The sequence below is a fragment of the Lissotriton vulgaris genome, chromosome 4_1, assembly GCF_964263255.1.
Source record: "Lissotriton vulgaris chromosome 4_1, aLisVul1.2, whole genome shotgun sequence".
Taxonomy (NCBI): Eukaryota; Metazoa; Chordata; class Amphibia; order Caudata; family Salamandridae; genus Lissotriton; species Lissotriton vulgaris.
The window spans coordinates 1,625,882,962-1,625,898,268 of NC_141691.1; the positions used below are offsets into that span (position 1 = coordinate 1,625,882,962).

Sequence of the window (15,307 nt, forward strand, 5' to 3'; positions counted from 1 at the left end):
TTGTTACTGGGTTACTGTATGTAGTCACTAATGCTTTACACACTGCCTCTGAGATAAGCCTGTCTGCTCGTGCCAAGCTACCAAGGGGGTGAGCAGGGGTTATTTTAGGCTTGTAATCCCCTTATCCTGACTAGAGGGAAGGGTCCATATTTGTCACAAGTACCTACCTGTGCCAACTAGAGACCCCCCCAAATCTAACATTGGTGGCAGCAGTGAGATTCTGGACTTGCATTTGTGACTCATGTACAGTGATTGGTGAATACTACTTAGTGAGTGCAGACCATAACGCAACCACATACTTTTTGGTAGATTTCTTTTTGGGATTTTCTATTTTTGCCAAGAACTGCCAAGTTTAACCACCATGAGTAAAGCAGCATCCATAGCATCTGTTGATTTTTATTGGGAGGACAGAGAGGGATGTAGGATACATGAAATGGAGCTCGCCAAGCTCTAGTGGAGTGGACAACTGGAGTTAGAGAATAGGAAATTTGCCCTGGAAGAAAAGAAAATGCAGTTTGAGCATGACTTGATAATGAGGAAGCTTGATATGGAGCTCGAGAGGCTTGAGGCCATGAGTGTCTCAGCCCAGCAACAAGAAATGTGTGTAGCTCAGAGATTGAGCTTTGCTGAGTTGGAGGTGGAGTCCAGTTCAGATTGTGGCAGCAAAATTGAATTGTCTAGTGCTGAGGGAGCAGTACATACACCCAGAGACATGGCACCTGACTTGGAGGGGGTTAACATACACCAGGAGGTTCAAGACATGTGGTAGCTCCAGTAGTGTGCAGTGTCCCTGAGGGGAATAGGGTAACTGGTGCAGGGGTTCATGGTCCTAGTGGTGGGAGGGAGACTCTACCAACTCTAGATGAAAGGTGCAGGGAGAGGGGTTCCCCCAGGGTTGAAGTCCTTGTATGTGAGTGTGAATACCGCCCAGAAGAGTGTGGGTTAAATGGCAGAGACAGTCAGATACTGTCTTACCAATCTCAGGAGAGTGGTGTGGAGTACGTGTGCGAGGCACTGGATGGTGAGGTGAAGGATAGTTTGGTTAACCCCTGTGGGGAGCTGTGTGATCCAATTGTGGGAGAGCATATTGTAGGTCCCTGTTTTCCAGAGCTATTCCAACACCTCATGGAGAGTGAGTTCTCTGACCCCAGGGAGCTCAAATTGGAGGCAGACCTTTTGGTGGATTCCAGAGGGTCTGGAGAGGCATTTGGGGGTGATCCCAATAGGAGTGGCTCAGGTATCTTCCCACCCAGAGTGGTGGAAGAGGTACAGAGTAGCCCAGCTAGGTCCCATTGTAGTGGGAGGGGTGTAGGGGCTCACGTCCTGTCTCAGTGGAGAAGGAGTGAGGGTGGGGCTGCATGTCCCAAGGTGCCCGAAACCCAGTCTCAGAGCCTGGATGGTTCTTTAAGGGAACACCAGGTGGGGACCCTAGGCTGTCCTGATGGGCTACCCATTGAGGGGGAGCCCCTAGTGTCTGGTGAACTGGGAGTGTCTGTAAGCAGGCCTCCATTAGTTCTGGTGTCTGGCAATGCCACTCCTAAGTGGAGGGTACAGAAGTCCAGACTGAGGGGTGAGAGGGGGAAAGAGTCCCCAGTGGAGGAACCAGTGGGTCAGGGGCCACCAGTTAATGACCATGGTGGCACCACTCCTGTCCTGGGGGATCTTCGCGCACTGTCAGATTGACAGGGGTCTGGAGATCTGTGCCAGGCAGACTGTCACACGACACATGAGTTATGTATCACGCTTGGGGAGAATATGTGCTCCCAAGGAAGTCCTGGGTTGCCGGGCAAGTGTTCAAGTGCAGGGTTTGGTCCCTGGGTTGGGAAGCCAGTTTCAGAGGTAGTCTGACCTGGAGGAAGGGGCAACATTAATCAGTGTTTTGACTGAGATAGCTTCTAGGGGTACCCCTTCAGTTGGGAGGGTACAGCACCCTGGAAGGGGGTGCAGAGGGAGAGAGTCCTTGCCTCTGACCCCGGTTCAACTAGAGGGTTTAGACCCTATGTTGGAGGGCCAGGTTCAGGGTGTCCCCCCTAACCTGGTAGCCCAGTTGCAGGATAGAACCCCTGAACTGGTGTGTGAATTGTGCAGGACACCTGCTACAGGCACCCTGACAATTCTGGAAGGGGGTACCTGTCCAAGTGGGAGGGTACAGAGCCCCAAGGAGGAGGACCGGGTATGGGAGAGGCCACCTCAGTCTCTTGTCCAGCCCCCAGGTACAGGCCTGGGGTTGGTGGGTCAGTGTCAGGATGTCATACCTGACCCGACAGGAGGAAGAGTGGATAAAGTGTGCCAAGCACCTGGGGCTACTGCCCCCGCTCTCTGACGCCACAGAGGTTTGAGAGCCGTGAGAGGCATAAGGCCTTGGTCTCATCCCTGACTACTGTCAGTGACCACTGTGACTTGCTGTCTGTCTGTTGGGACACACCTGTGAGCAAGCTAAGGTTAGATGCTGCACAGGTGGTGTCCACAGGTGAAGAGAAGGGTTCCCCATGGATTAGCTTGGTGGACCCTGAGAGTATGGACAGAGGAATTGTAATGGGTTCAGATTGGCTTAGAACTGGAATATGCCCCTGCTGTTGCGGGCCAGTTCCAGGTTTAATTCACCCAAAGCAGGGAAGCCTATCAAGGTAGTGATTGTTCTACCCTGCGTTTTGGCTGGAAGGGGGTTGTGTTGGACTTGGCCCTTTTTGCAGGATCATCCCTGAACTTTTTGCCTTCCTCCTGTATTTTGTCTGACTTGTTTTTGTTGGTTTTATGACTCTTGGCACTTTACCACTGGTGATCAGTGCTAAAGTGCATATGTTCACCCTATTGTAAATTGATATATGGATTAGTGATTCCATGATTGGCTTGTTTAGTTTACTTGTCAGACCCTAATATAGTGCACAGAGTGTGCCCAGGGCTTGTAAATCCAAATGATGATGGTGTGCTTGCAGCACTGGTTGTGCCACCCACAGAAGCAGCCTTGCAAAATGTGTCTAAGGCCTGCCATTGCTGAGCCTTTGCGCAATCTGGTACTGTCACACTGACTGGGCGAGTGCACCCACTTGCCAGTCCCTAAACCTTCCCTTTTCTTCATATCAGTCACCCCTATAGTATGCCCAAAGGCAGGGTGAATTGTAAGTATAAGGTAGGACATGCTCTGTGTGTGTGGCATCTCCTAATAGTGAATTGCAGCCATTTTCGTTTTTCACTATTGCAAGGCTACCTGTTCTCCATAGGCCATAATGGGCAGTTAGATTATTACATTTTTATAATCCTAACTGACTCAGAGAACATGGTGAAAATTCGAGTTTAGTAGGCCTGGACTCAGGATGATAAAATACATCTTTTAGTGAAGTTGATTTTAACATTCTGTGTTTGAAAATACCACTTTTTGAAAGTAGTTATTTTCTTGCCTAACCTTTCAAGCCTGCCTCTGCTAGGTTGTGTATTTCTTGTCTGGAGTTTGTGAGTGACGGGGCTGGGGGATTTCAGGAGACAGAACGAATCAGCCTAGTGGTGAATAGGGAGATCTGCATCTAGATGGGAAGGAGGAGTTGCACCTGGGACCTGAATAGGACTGTGCCTGCCCCCCACAGTGCTGGCTCCACCCCGTGTGATGCGTCGGATGTCTCTGCCCTGCACACTGAAAGAAGAGAAGGAGTCCTGTCAACAAAGTGCTCCAGGGCTGTACTTGCCTTCCACAATCCTAGCTTCACCTCCTGTGGGCGTCTGATGTTTCTGCCTTGCACTGTGAAAGGAAAGGAGAAGTCTGGTAAACAGAGTGCTTCAGAACTGGTGCGGACTGGGCAAAGGCCCCTCTCCCCTCAGAGACAAAGGATTTTGGGGTATAAGTATTGGGACCCTGATCCCATGAAATTAGATCACTTTGGACTACAAGAAGAAACCTTTACTGAGGAGAGGAACCTAAAGAAACAGAGGAGAGACTATTCCCAAGCTGAAGTTCTACTTGGGGGATTGGCCTGCAGTGGCTGCCTTACTGCCAAAGGAAGGGGAAAGGAACTTTGTGTACTTTGCTTTCAACTTGTGAAGGATCTCCAAGGGCTTGGAAAAGAGCTTTCCTCCTGCTGAAGTCTCAGGGACAACAGACTTCGCCCCCAGCTCCCCTGAGTCCTTTTGGAAGTGCCTGCTGTTGTTTTGGGCCTTCTGAGGAACTGCTTGTTGCAAGGAGCTGGAAGCCCAACACAACGAGATCGAAGAGTGTCGCCGTCGCTGCTGCTGCTGTTGCACTTCTGAACAAGGGTGTCGTCGCTGGAGTTGTCGCACTGCACCGAGAGAAGCGTGCCACAACAAAGAGGACGATTGTCTCCGTCACTGCTGCCTGCCATAGCACTTCTGAACAAGGGTGCCACTGCTGGAGTTGTCGCACTGCACTGCATTGAGAGAAGACTCTCGAATGAGGTCATAGCGTGTCGCCGTTGCTGTGTCTGCCGTCGCACTTCTGAGCAAGGGTGTCGCCGCTGGAACTGTTGCACTGCACCGCATTGAAGAGAAGTGCCTCGCATCCCCGAGAAGCGCGCCACCGTTGGAGCTGCTGCCATCGCATTGTGGATGTCGCCGCTGTAGTTGTCGCATTGTGGGGAAACTTCATGCTTCGTGAGAGAAGAGTGTCGCAACTGAAGCTGTTGCCGTCGCATCGCTGAACAAGGGTGTCGCCGCTGCAGTCCACGCATCGAGCCGAGAACTTCTCGCATCCCCAGAGAAGCGTGTCGCATCTGGAAGGTCTTTATTTCTTTGCACCAGAACTTTGCTGCATTTCCCTCGCTGCGACATTGCTTGTCGTGGAAGCGCAACGCATCGTAAGGTACATTGACGCAAAGTGTCGCATCTTAAGAACTGAACTTAACTAAGCAAAATCTACCATCTTAAAGTAACAGTATTGTGTATTTTTGTTGTTTATGGTCTTGTGGTAACTCTATATAAAGTATACTTATTTTTTATATAAAACCTTGTCTGGTGTCCATCTGTAGTGTTGTCACTGGGTTACTGTATATGGTCACAAATGCTTTACACACTGCCTCTGAGATAAGCCAGTCTGCTTGTGCCAACCTACCAAGGGGGTGAGCAGGGGTTATTTTAGGAGTGTAATCCCCTTATCCTGACTAGAGGCAAGGGTCTCTATTTGTCACAAGTACCTACCTGTGCCAACTAGAGACCCCGAAATCTAACACCGTGTTAATGCAGTGATCATAGAGATCATCTAGGTTGGTCATGTTGCGGGGGGGCTGAAGTCTATTTTTGGTGATTGAAGTTAGCATATTGATGTTGAGGTCTCTCATATTGCACGTCAGTTGTTTCGCTTTAACCTCATCGCTTTTTTCAAAAAGCTGCGTTAGATGACGAGCTCAGCTCGTCATCCGCACACGCCCCCGTGGCTGATGACGAGCTGAGCTCGTCATCAGCATCGAAGGGGTTAAGGGGTTGTCCCTGTCTACCCAAGCCCTTTTTCAAGATGAGGAAGGGAATTTGATAGTGATCAGACCAGTCACAGTGTAAGATGTTGCCTCTTTGTATGGTGTTGTCTTTTGCAATGATAAGGTACAGAGTGGCACCCTTATTGTGTGTACGGCCATTACAGAGCTGTAAAAGGCTGGGGTCAGAGAGGAAAGTCTTAAAGGAGCAGACAATGGGATCATTTGTGTCATTCCTATGAAGGTGAAAGTCTCAGCGGAAGATGCGGCAGAGTTGATCCGAGTTTGAGCTAATGACCTCCATGATTTGCTCAATGGAGACCAGATTGTCACCCAGAGGATGATAGATCAAGTGCAGCACACAGACCTTCTTGCCTTTATTCCAGATTTTGGTGACCAGCTGTTCACAGGAGGATAACACATAACATCGAGATTGTTTTACTGTGAGGTTAGAGAGATGAATGCACAAGCAATGCCCCCCCCCCTCGGTTTTAACAAGTCGATCACTTCTGTGAATGGTGTAGTCGGGGGGATCAAGATGTCAAGAACTGGGGAGGAGGTATCATTAAACAAGGTTTCGGTGACAATCAGTTAGTCCAGGTTTTGCGTAATGATGAGATCTTAAATATTAGCATTGATTTGACGTGCAGATTAGAGCTAACCACTTCTTGATGAGTGGTGGTTATGTGAAGTAGGTTTTCTTTGTTCACCAATCTGTGATTAAGACTCGGTTCCCTGCCAGGGTCTGCAGCGATGGAGGGGATGTTGAGAGTAGGGTAGGAGGAGGAGACCGTTCTCGAGTCATTGTAAGAGAAAAGAAGGGCGAGAATGTCTTTTTCAGATAGCTGAGGTAGGGGTCTGTGGGGCCTAGATTAATGATTAGGTAAAGGTCTAGTTCTCCAGCCCGAACTAGGAGGGGAGCAGAAAGAAGGAAAGTTGTTACCTGAGTGGAACAAATTCTGTGTATTGTATTTATCGTTCCTCTGAGTGAGGGCTGTAATCCAAAGCTTCTCCATCTTCAAGGAGAACTGAAGTATGCTTTACACCATTACTTTGACTACCAAGAGCCCCTGCTTGAGGTCAGTAATCTTCTCCTCCAGGTAGGGACTGTTTATGCCCTGATTCGCCGATCTTGAAAAAGATGCTAGAACTGATTCAGCAGCAAGAGGGGTAAAAGAGGGTAGAGTAGGACCAATTACACAGTTATAGGGTGAGATAAGGTCATGTTAGAGGCAGGAGTCAGACACCGGAGTGGGAATAGGCGTAGGCAGAACGGAATTAGGAGAGGCCGGATGTGAAGCATGTAAGGTGTGCGAGGGTAGAGTGCCGGTTATTGGAGACAGCAGCAAGGTTCTGGACCCTGGAATTGGAAGATCCTGAGCCTACAGGAGGAGTACCTGTGCAGACCTGGCTGTTAGAGTTGGTGTGGAGCGAACAATGGGTGGAGCAGGGGACAAAGGATAAGAGGGAGGGCTTGGTAAAGGAGGAGCAGAGCTGAGGAGAGCCTCTAGGTGGGTGGTACTCAGGTCAGATAAACCATCTGCCACGCGAGGCAGAATGGGGTTGTCTGTGTTAAGGGTGTGGGTAATGAACACATCCTCCATGGTGTTGGATAGATCAGTGGGGTGCGTGTTTACAGATTTGAAAGAAGGATATGGGGAGGAGGGGGCATCTGTCACCCTAGGCGCAGAGATTTTGAGTGTACAGATCTGAAGACAGGTGGCCGGTTTAGAGTTAATTAAAGTGTTCTTAATCCTCAGGAAGGCATAGTCAAATCACTCGAGGTTTAGGTCCGAGGCTTGAACAAGGATGTTCCCATTATTGTAAATGGAGACGGTCAGCTCCTTCTTAAGGGCCAGGGAAGGTAGTGTAGTTAAACGGAAACTGTGCACCATTTTGGTCAATTGTTTGGAGTGAAGCATAGAAGTGAGGGCCTTACTCCATTGTGCTCTTCTGTTAGTGTAGAAGATGAGGTCGGTCATTACACTGCCCTTACTGGAGATATTTGTGGCCGATATTAGCGTTTCAGGCCAACGTTTGAGGAGATTGTGTTTGAAGGTCTTCTTTGCATTTTTTAATGAGTTGGGGGGTAGATAATCTTAAAAGAGTTCAAACCTGTTTGAGTTAAGGGGTTAGAGGAGAAATCTGTGTTTGTGCCATGATGAGTGTAGCTAGTAGTAGGAAGAGGTTAAGTGAAAAGGCAGGTTCAGGGTAGAAATATAGGAAGAGCGGTGGAAGAAAGGTAGACCCATCAAGAGGGGGGCCCTAGTAAGAAGAAGGGAAGAGATAATCAACTTGCATTTAAAATGCAACAGTGGGGATGCAACAGTCAGCGGAGGAGAGATAGACTGGCTAAGGGGAGCATATTAAGCCATAGGGAAGTAAAGCTTAAGAAGGTAATCCCGAGAAGGGCGTACAGAGGAGCAGTGGAAGGGTAGTCATGTACCTAATGCTTCAGTGAGGCCACCAAAGAGTTCCCTCACACCCTAGGCAATAATCTAGCAGAAATGAGGATGAACTGGGCACAAGGAGAGGAGGAAATTAGAGCTGACTGAGGGCTTCCTAGCATTTATTTGACGATCAAAAGTTGTACTTAGGAGCTAAGGAGGACTAATCCCTGATTGTAGGTTAGATGCAATAGAAAGGTGAGCGAGTTACTATTTCACTGGTGAACATAAAATCAGGCTTGTGTGCTGCACCAGGAGACCGCAAGATTCTACGAAATCTCACCTCTGTAGCTCCGTAGACTGGCCGACTCTTCAATAAAATGTAAATGCAAGGTGACAACCATGGGTTGAAAATATCTTACTAAGAAAGTACAGTACAGCTTTACAAAGTTCGGCAGCAACCAAGAGCGATTTGCATCTCCATCAAGTTGAGCCTTCTTTCAATCCAAGCTATGACAACTTCAGAAGAGGCCGATATCTATGGAAAAGGTGTGGGTCGGGAACATCAATGGCAGAATATCAAAGGTTCATAATATTGTGACCAGAATAGTGAGGTACTGAATATCAAAGAGGTAACTCCGCAGAGGGTTTTTGGATTTACTATTCTTAACGCCACATCTATGTACCTTGAATTTATATATTTAAGGCATTTATACATTGGGTTACTGTTTGAGAGGGCTGATACCATACTCAAGCAGCAACCACAGTTCTCATGAAGGTGAAACATAAGCAAACCATTCAAACCACAAATTAACCTGTGCTTAACCCTCTAGTAGACTGGCACACAAGCAGTCAGGCCTAACTTATAGGCAACACATACATTATTTATGCAGCACTTCAAACGGTAATAAAGTGAAAACAAAACACAAGAAAGTTATTGTGCTTATGTACAAAAATAAAGTAACATTTAATAGATTATTTGAGACCAGAACAACAAAAATCAGCAGCTTAAAAGCACAAATTTTCAATTATGGTTATACTGCGACCTTCCAATCTTCTGCCTTCGATATTCCCTATCACAATCTTGGATAACAATTTGTAGATGTGTGATACAATAAGGTATATTTTCACAATGTCAGATGTTATTAGTTCACAGTTACTGGACATCTGCCATCAGAATGCAGATGAATGAGGATGAGTGCTCAGAATGCAGAAAAGCCTCACCGTCCTGTGTTTGTGGCTGTCTAGAGGGAATGCACCGCATGTAGCTGTCACCCAAACTCAGACATGTATTGGAGATAGGCTGCAAAAACACAGAGTTATAAGCAGAGAGAAAAGTCCACTTTCTAAAAGTGTCATTTCTAAAACAGTAATTTAAAATCAGACTTCACCAATTTAGAGAATTTATCATTATCATTTTAAATATATGAAACATGAAAAAGATACTATGGTCTGATCTGGAGTTATAACTTAAAAGTGTATTAAGGAATTCTCAATGCTGGCTTATGAGAAGGGTATGCCTTGCAGTAGTAAAAAAATGAAATAGGCTGTTTGTCACTACCAGGATATGCAAAACATTAAAGTACTTGTTTTACCTTTTACTTGCATAGCGCCCTACCCTTAGGGCTATCTAGGGCCTTCCTTATGGGTGACTTATTTGTAATAAAAGGGGAGCTTAAGGCTTGGTAAGTAGTTTTAAATGCCTTTTGAAGTGGTATTAAACTGCACAGTTAGGCACTGCTGTGGCAGGCCTGATCCAGGTTTGAAAGGCTACTTCTTTGAGTTGCACAATCAGTGCTGCAGGCACACAAGTTCCATTCATTTATAGGCTCTGGGTACATGGTATACCATTTTACAACTGACTTGCCTGTAAATCAAATATTCCAAATAGGTGTAACCCAATTAATCCATGTTTAGAGGAAAATCACATGCACTTTAGTACTGGTCAGCAGTAGTAAAGTTCCCAGAGTCCTCCTCTGCAAACATTGTGCCAGCAACTGTTGCCACTTCACAAATAGTGCAAGGTCCCATTGCTCTGTTCAGACATACTCGCACCAATCCTTTGTGCACACCTTTCACTAGTAATTATCGCGGCTTGCAGGCTTCTCCAGTATAAATTGATCATTTCAAACAGGATGCCAACTATCAGCTCCTCCATTTGTTATTGTTCCATTACCCATTGCTCGCGTTTAGTTGAAGACATTGTACCTATAGTTATTGACATTCAGTGGCGTTGAGTCCATAGTCATTAGACGCGAGAGACTGGCAGGTGAATAATGCAGATCCTTCCCTTCTTGTAGTCACAGCTGCGTCATTGGCCGTCTTGGAGGGAGTGGCGGAAGAAGATAGGGTCTTCTGATGGGTTCTCTGCTGTCCCCACAGCCTCAGTTCTTCACTGCTGGGTCATTTCAGCGCCACCTCTTGCAGCCCACAGTAGGCTACTGCAGGGATTAAGTGGGCAGACACTTGTAAAACTAAGTGGCTGCACGAGCCCACGCAGGCAGAAGGCACACTTAATGAGGCACTGATTGATTCTGTCTGTTCAACTGCTTCCTATTGCCCGTTTATCCTGCCGGGGTCTAGAGCCAGACCTCGTCTCTCCTCAAGAGGTGATATTGTACCTCCCAAGCGCCTGGTGGCTTATCCAGTACATTGAGCGCTCGCTGCTGAAGTAATATGTAGGATACAAGATTGAATGCTGGCAAGGCCACCTCAGCCTTCCATACTTCAAAGGTTGGTAAATTGGGCACTAATAACACCTTATAATTGCTAGAGGTTGCAGAGGTGTGGTTGGGAGCACTACGTAATTTTTCTTTTTTTAAATTATTGTGTTTCTCGATACAAAACCCCCACATTTCCCCACATCATTCTGTCTGTCTTCCGGTATTATTCTACAATTCCTCTTGCTTCCTTCCTCTATTTTTCGGACGGACACAGAAAGAAGAAGAAGCCAGAATCCTGGATGGTAAAAGCACCTTTCTCACCATTCCACCTGTCAGTGATCTAGACCTTCCACTCCTCATCAACCACATGAAAACTGGCTCCCCAAATGATCACCTTCCTGCTAAAATGGTGGCTCCTCTGATTTCCATCCTTGGACCCTCCATTCAGTCAGTTATGAACACCTCACTGGCGAAAGGACAGGTGCCGAGGGAATGGAAAATAGCGGTGGTAAACCCCATAAGGAAGAAGGCAACCTCCCCCTGGACAGACCTTTCCAACCTTCGGCCCATCTCCCTTCTACCCTACATCGGTAAAATGACGGAGAAGCACGTAAACACCCACCTATCGAATCACCTGGAAGCAGCAGAAGGCCTGGACCCTTCACATTCTGCGTTCAGGCCAAACCACAGCACCGAATCAGCCCTACTAGAAGTGACCAATAACATCAGGCTGACACTGGATAGTGGGGGATCTATGATTCTGGTGCTGTTGGACTTGTCTGCTGCTTTCGATACGGTGTCTCATAAAGTGCTTCTCGATCGTCTGAAGGATGTAGGGGTGGGAGGTGTAGCCCTGTCCTGGGTGGAAAGTTTCCTTTCCGGACGCTCTCAAGAAGTCAGGCTGGGCTCCCATAAATCCACCTCCAGGGAGCTCACCAGGGGTGTGCCACAGGGCTCATGCCTAAGCCCCACATTATTTAATGTGTATGTGGCCCCCCTAGCCGACTTAGTGAGGCCATATGGGTTTACCCCGATATCCTACGCTGATGACACCCAGCTGATGTTCCCCTTTAAGACTTTCACTTCTGCCCTGCAAAAATCTTTTGCTCAAGGCATGAGAGCCATCGCAAATTGGATGGCCGAGAATTGCCTTCAATGCAATGTGGGCAAAACGGAAGTCTTACTGTTTGGAGAGGCGGCAAAATTGTGGCCGGGGGAGTGGTGGCCCACAGAACTAGGACCAGTCCCTGTCCCAAAGCAGACTGTCAAAAACTTGGGGGTGCTGTTCGATCAAGCCCTGACTTTCAAACAACATGTCAACCAAGTTGCAGGCACATGCTTTAGGGCCATCGGACTATTGAAAAGAGTGTTCCCTTATATTCCTGATAGTCACAGGAAAACCCTAGTCCAGGCACTTGTGATCAGTAGACTGGACTACTGTAATGGCCTTCTATTGTCAACTAATGAAGGCCAACTAAACAAATTACAAGTAGTCCAGAATACGGCGGCAAGGTTAGTTCTCAATGTTCCATCTAGAACTCCCTCCCGTCCTCTACTAGCTAAGCTCCATTGGTTGCCAGTGCGGCAACGCACGAAGTTCAAAATTCTCTGTACCATTCATAGATGCCTGACAGGAAAGGGCCCCAAATATCTGACCAAAGCTTTTCAACCCTATGTGCCAGGTCGATCACTTCGATCGAGTAACCTTCATTTACTTCAGGTCCCCAAAATAAAAAAATCTCGCCTGGGTGGTCGTGCTCTTGCACATACAGGTCCCGCTCTCTGGAACTCCCTTCCCCTTAAACTTATACTCATTACCAACCACTTATCCTTTCGCAAAACACTTAAGACCCATTTATTCACCACTAATTAATTTCAGTTTATGATTCTCATCTCTGTAGTGTTCAGGTACAGGTCTTATCTTCCCTTCCAGCATGAGCGCGGAGATATCCCTTCGGGGATCTATTCAGGCGCTATAGAAGCATATAAAATAAATAAATAAACCGAGCCTTTAAGTCATGAAAGAAGTGCATTGAAGTATTTTAGCGAAGAACAAGCGCAGTAAAATACTACGCCTAATGCTAAAGCTGCCATGTTAAACATAAGGTTAGAATAACTGCTTTGTGTTTTAGGTCTGGCAGCACAGTGCAGCTGTCTGTCAACCTAAAGTTACAAATGCTTTATAATATGTTTATTGGGTGGACTTTGGCTCCACTTCGAGGAGTATTGCCCTCTCACCTCATGATGTTGGCTGTTTGGTGTTCTGCTGGTGTATTCGTCTGCCATCTATAGCGCGCATGCAGTTTATCTCTCAAAGTACACAATCATTACATGTTAAATTATTTATCTCACAGATGCATTGTATACATAAACAATCGTTTCTTTTGTTTGGGTTTTTCTCTGCAGCAGGTTATCTTTAATGTTTTAGTCAAGACTCAAACCGCAAGCCAGGCCTATTACCATTGCCAAAGCTTGTTGTCCAATTTTGCGACTCTAGTGCATGCAGAAAATGAAGTGAAAATAAATGAAAAAATAAACACTGTTATTTTGAGTGCCAAAGTGTCAACCCCCTTGTGTTCTCCCTCCTTTCCTTAGAGGAGGGACAGGAACTGTGGCTCTGTGGCCAGTTCTTCAGTCTGGCTGACATATCCCTGGCTGTCACCCTACACCGGCTGAAGTTTCTTGGATTTGCAAGAAGAAACTGGGGCAATGGAAAACGTCCTAACTTGGAAAACTATTATGAACGAATCCTGAAGCGGAAAACCTTTCGGCGAGTTCTAGGAAATGTTAACAACATCTTAATATCTGCAGTGTTACCGACCGCATTCCGCGTAGCAAAGAAGAGGGCCCCGACCATCCTGGGCACCACGCTCATGGCTGGCCTGGTGGCCGGCGTGGGGTACCTACTCTACCTGTGCATGAGGAAAAGACTGTCCACCTTTGTGTCATCCTTCAGAACAAAGCAACATTTATTCTAGTACTTTTTATTTTGTTTAAGTCTACAACCACTGCATTTCCATTTCTATAATTACGTTATGCATAAAGTTACACAATCTATGAAACACTAAACACGAAGAAGCACATAGTGACCAAACTAAATAGTTGATTTTTTTATAAGTCGGTTTACAATTAACTCGTACTCTGTGTGACCTACGTTTTTCCCACTCACCAAAACGGTAAGATGCTTTATGTTGTGCAGCGATGGCATTTTAAGCGCACAGTAAGTGACCTTTTACGTGTTTGCTTTCTTCTACAGAACATGCACTTCCGGATCATGTACACATTATAAGGTTGCATATCAACCATCAATCAAGGGATTTCTACTTCGAATTAGGATGTGGGAAGTTTTTAACTTGATAAAAGAAACGTGTCAGCAGATCAGCATTTCTGTACTTGTACCACGAATCGTTCTGCAGTTTTATGGGGTTCTGAGGTTTAAGAGGGCTCAAGATCATTAATGAACCTTTATTTAACAAAAGATCACGTGTTTTGTAAGACCGATATATTGGATATTATATCAGATGGAATGGATTTTTGAAGAGTGGCAGCTGGATTGAACTATGCCAATTAAGAAAACAATGCAATCGGTCTCGCCCTTGGGGCCTTATATGTAATTAGCTATGCAGCACATTAGTCTGGGTACTGAAACATTGACTGTTCTTTAACATGGAGGGAAAGTAAGCACCAAACTGTGTGACACGCGTATGGGAACATGGGGTGAAATATTGCTTTTCAGCGGGAAATGGTATAAACTAAAGCTCTGTTTTTATTATAAAATCTGGGCCTCCGGTGGTCATATCACTGAAATACAAGATTTGAAAAAAATATTTTCTACGGGTGCTCGTGGAAGACAATTTCTATGCACTGGAATCTAGAGAATGCTAAAGTGATTCTGGTATTTTACTGACCTCTTCTGGTCGTTTTTTATCAAGAAAGTAAAATAGAGCAGTTACCATAAAAATTAAAAAAAGAAAGTCCCTTAGCAGAAAGCAATTCTGGCATTTCACTGACCTCTACTGGTCGTTTTCTATAAAGACAGTTAAATAGAGGTAGTTGAACAGAAAAAAGTCCCTAAGCGGAAGCAGACAAGTCCTAGGGATGATCTCCAGAGCCCACAAAGTACATACACATGTAGGTATATACTAAAGCATATACAAGAGGTCTTGAATGCTTGACCTACATATTAAAATGATAATTCGGTATATAGTGTTAACAAACAAACCTCAAACATTTTGTTCCTATTTTCTGCTTGGCCTAGCCCCAAGAACTGTATCAGCACCCACATAAGGTGCAGTTTAAAAGTCAACATACTGGTTGTGGGAAGTGCAGCAATAGTGTCAGAATTCCGCAGACTGAGGGTGATTTCTGTTACCAACGGTAGAAGTGGAAACCGAATAGAAGAAGGAGCCGCCACCCTCCTACATAGAACATGTGTTTATTATTTTGAAGTTGTTGCTGCTGCTTACACTCGCCTTGTTTTAATCGCAAAAAATGTTTCTTTGAGTCTGATGTTAGTGTCATGTTTTGCTTTTCAGGATGTACCTGTTAAATTCTATTTATTACAGACTGTACTATAACAGAATAACAAGGAAATAAAATAAATGATCTTGAATCAATGACGAGTACATATGAATTTCCATATAGTTTTGGTAATATGTTCTTAAATCCAAATGCAGCAATCTAATTCAGACTTACCTTATCAATAAGACATGTTAAGGAGGATACTGTAACTTTTTTAGGAAGACATAAGCTGCCGACAACACATTTGTCAAATAAATGCATGAGTTCCTGTAGGGTTTTCTTTTTCATCAGTCGGATGAACTGAAAGGACGAGTCTGCCCCT

General features: G+C 45.8%; 1 protein-coding gene across 1 annotated transcript in view; it reads left to right on the forward strand.

Moving 5' to 3' along the window:
* The window catches only part of GDAP1 (ganglioside induced differentiation associated protein 1), a 100,704-nt gene extending 85,624 nt beyond the window's left edge, over window positions 1-15,080 (forward strand). Inside the window, exon 6 of the mRNA XM_086966995.1 lies at window positions 13,060-15,080. Within this exon, the coding sequence (XP_086823121.1) occupies window positions 13,060-13,442 (383 nt within the window). The 3' untranslated portion in view covers window positions 13,443-15,080. The remainder of the gene's footprint in view (window positions 1-13,059) is intronic.
* The last annotated feature ends 227 nt before the right edge of the window (window positions 15,081-15,307 follow it).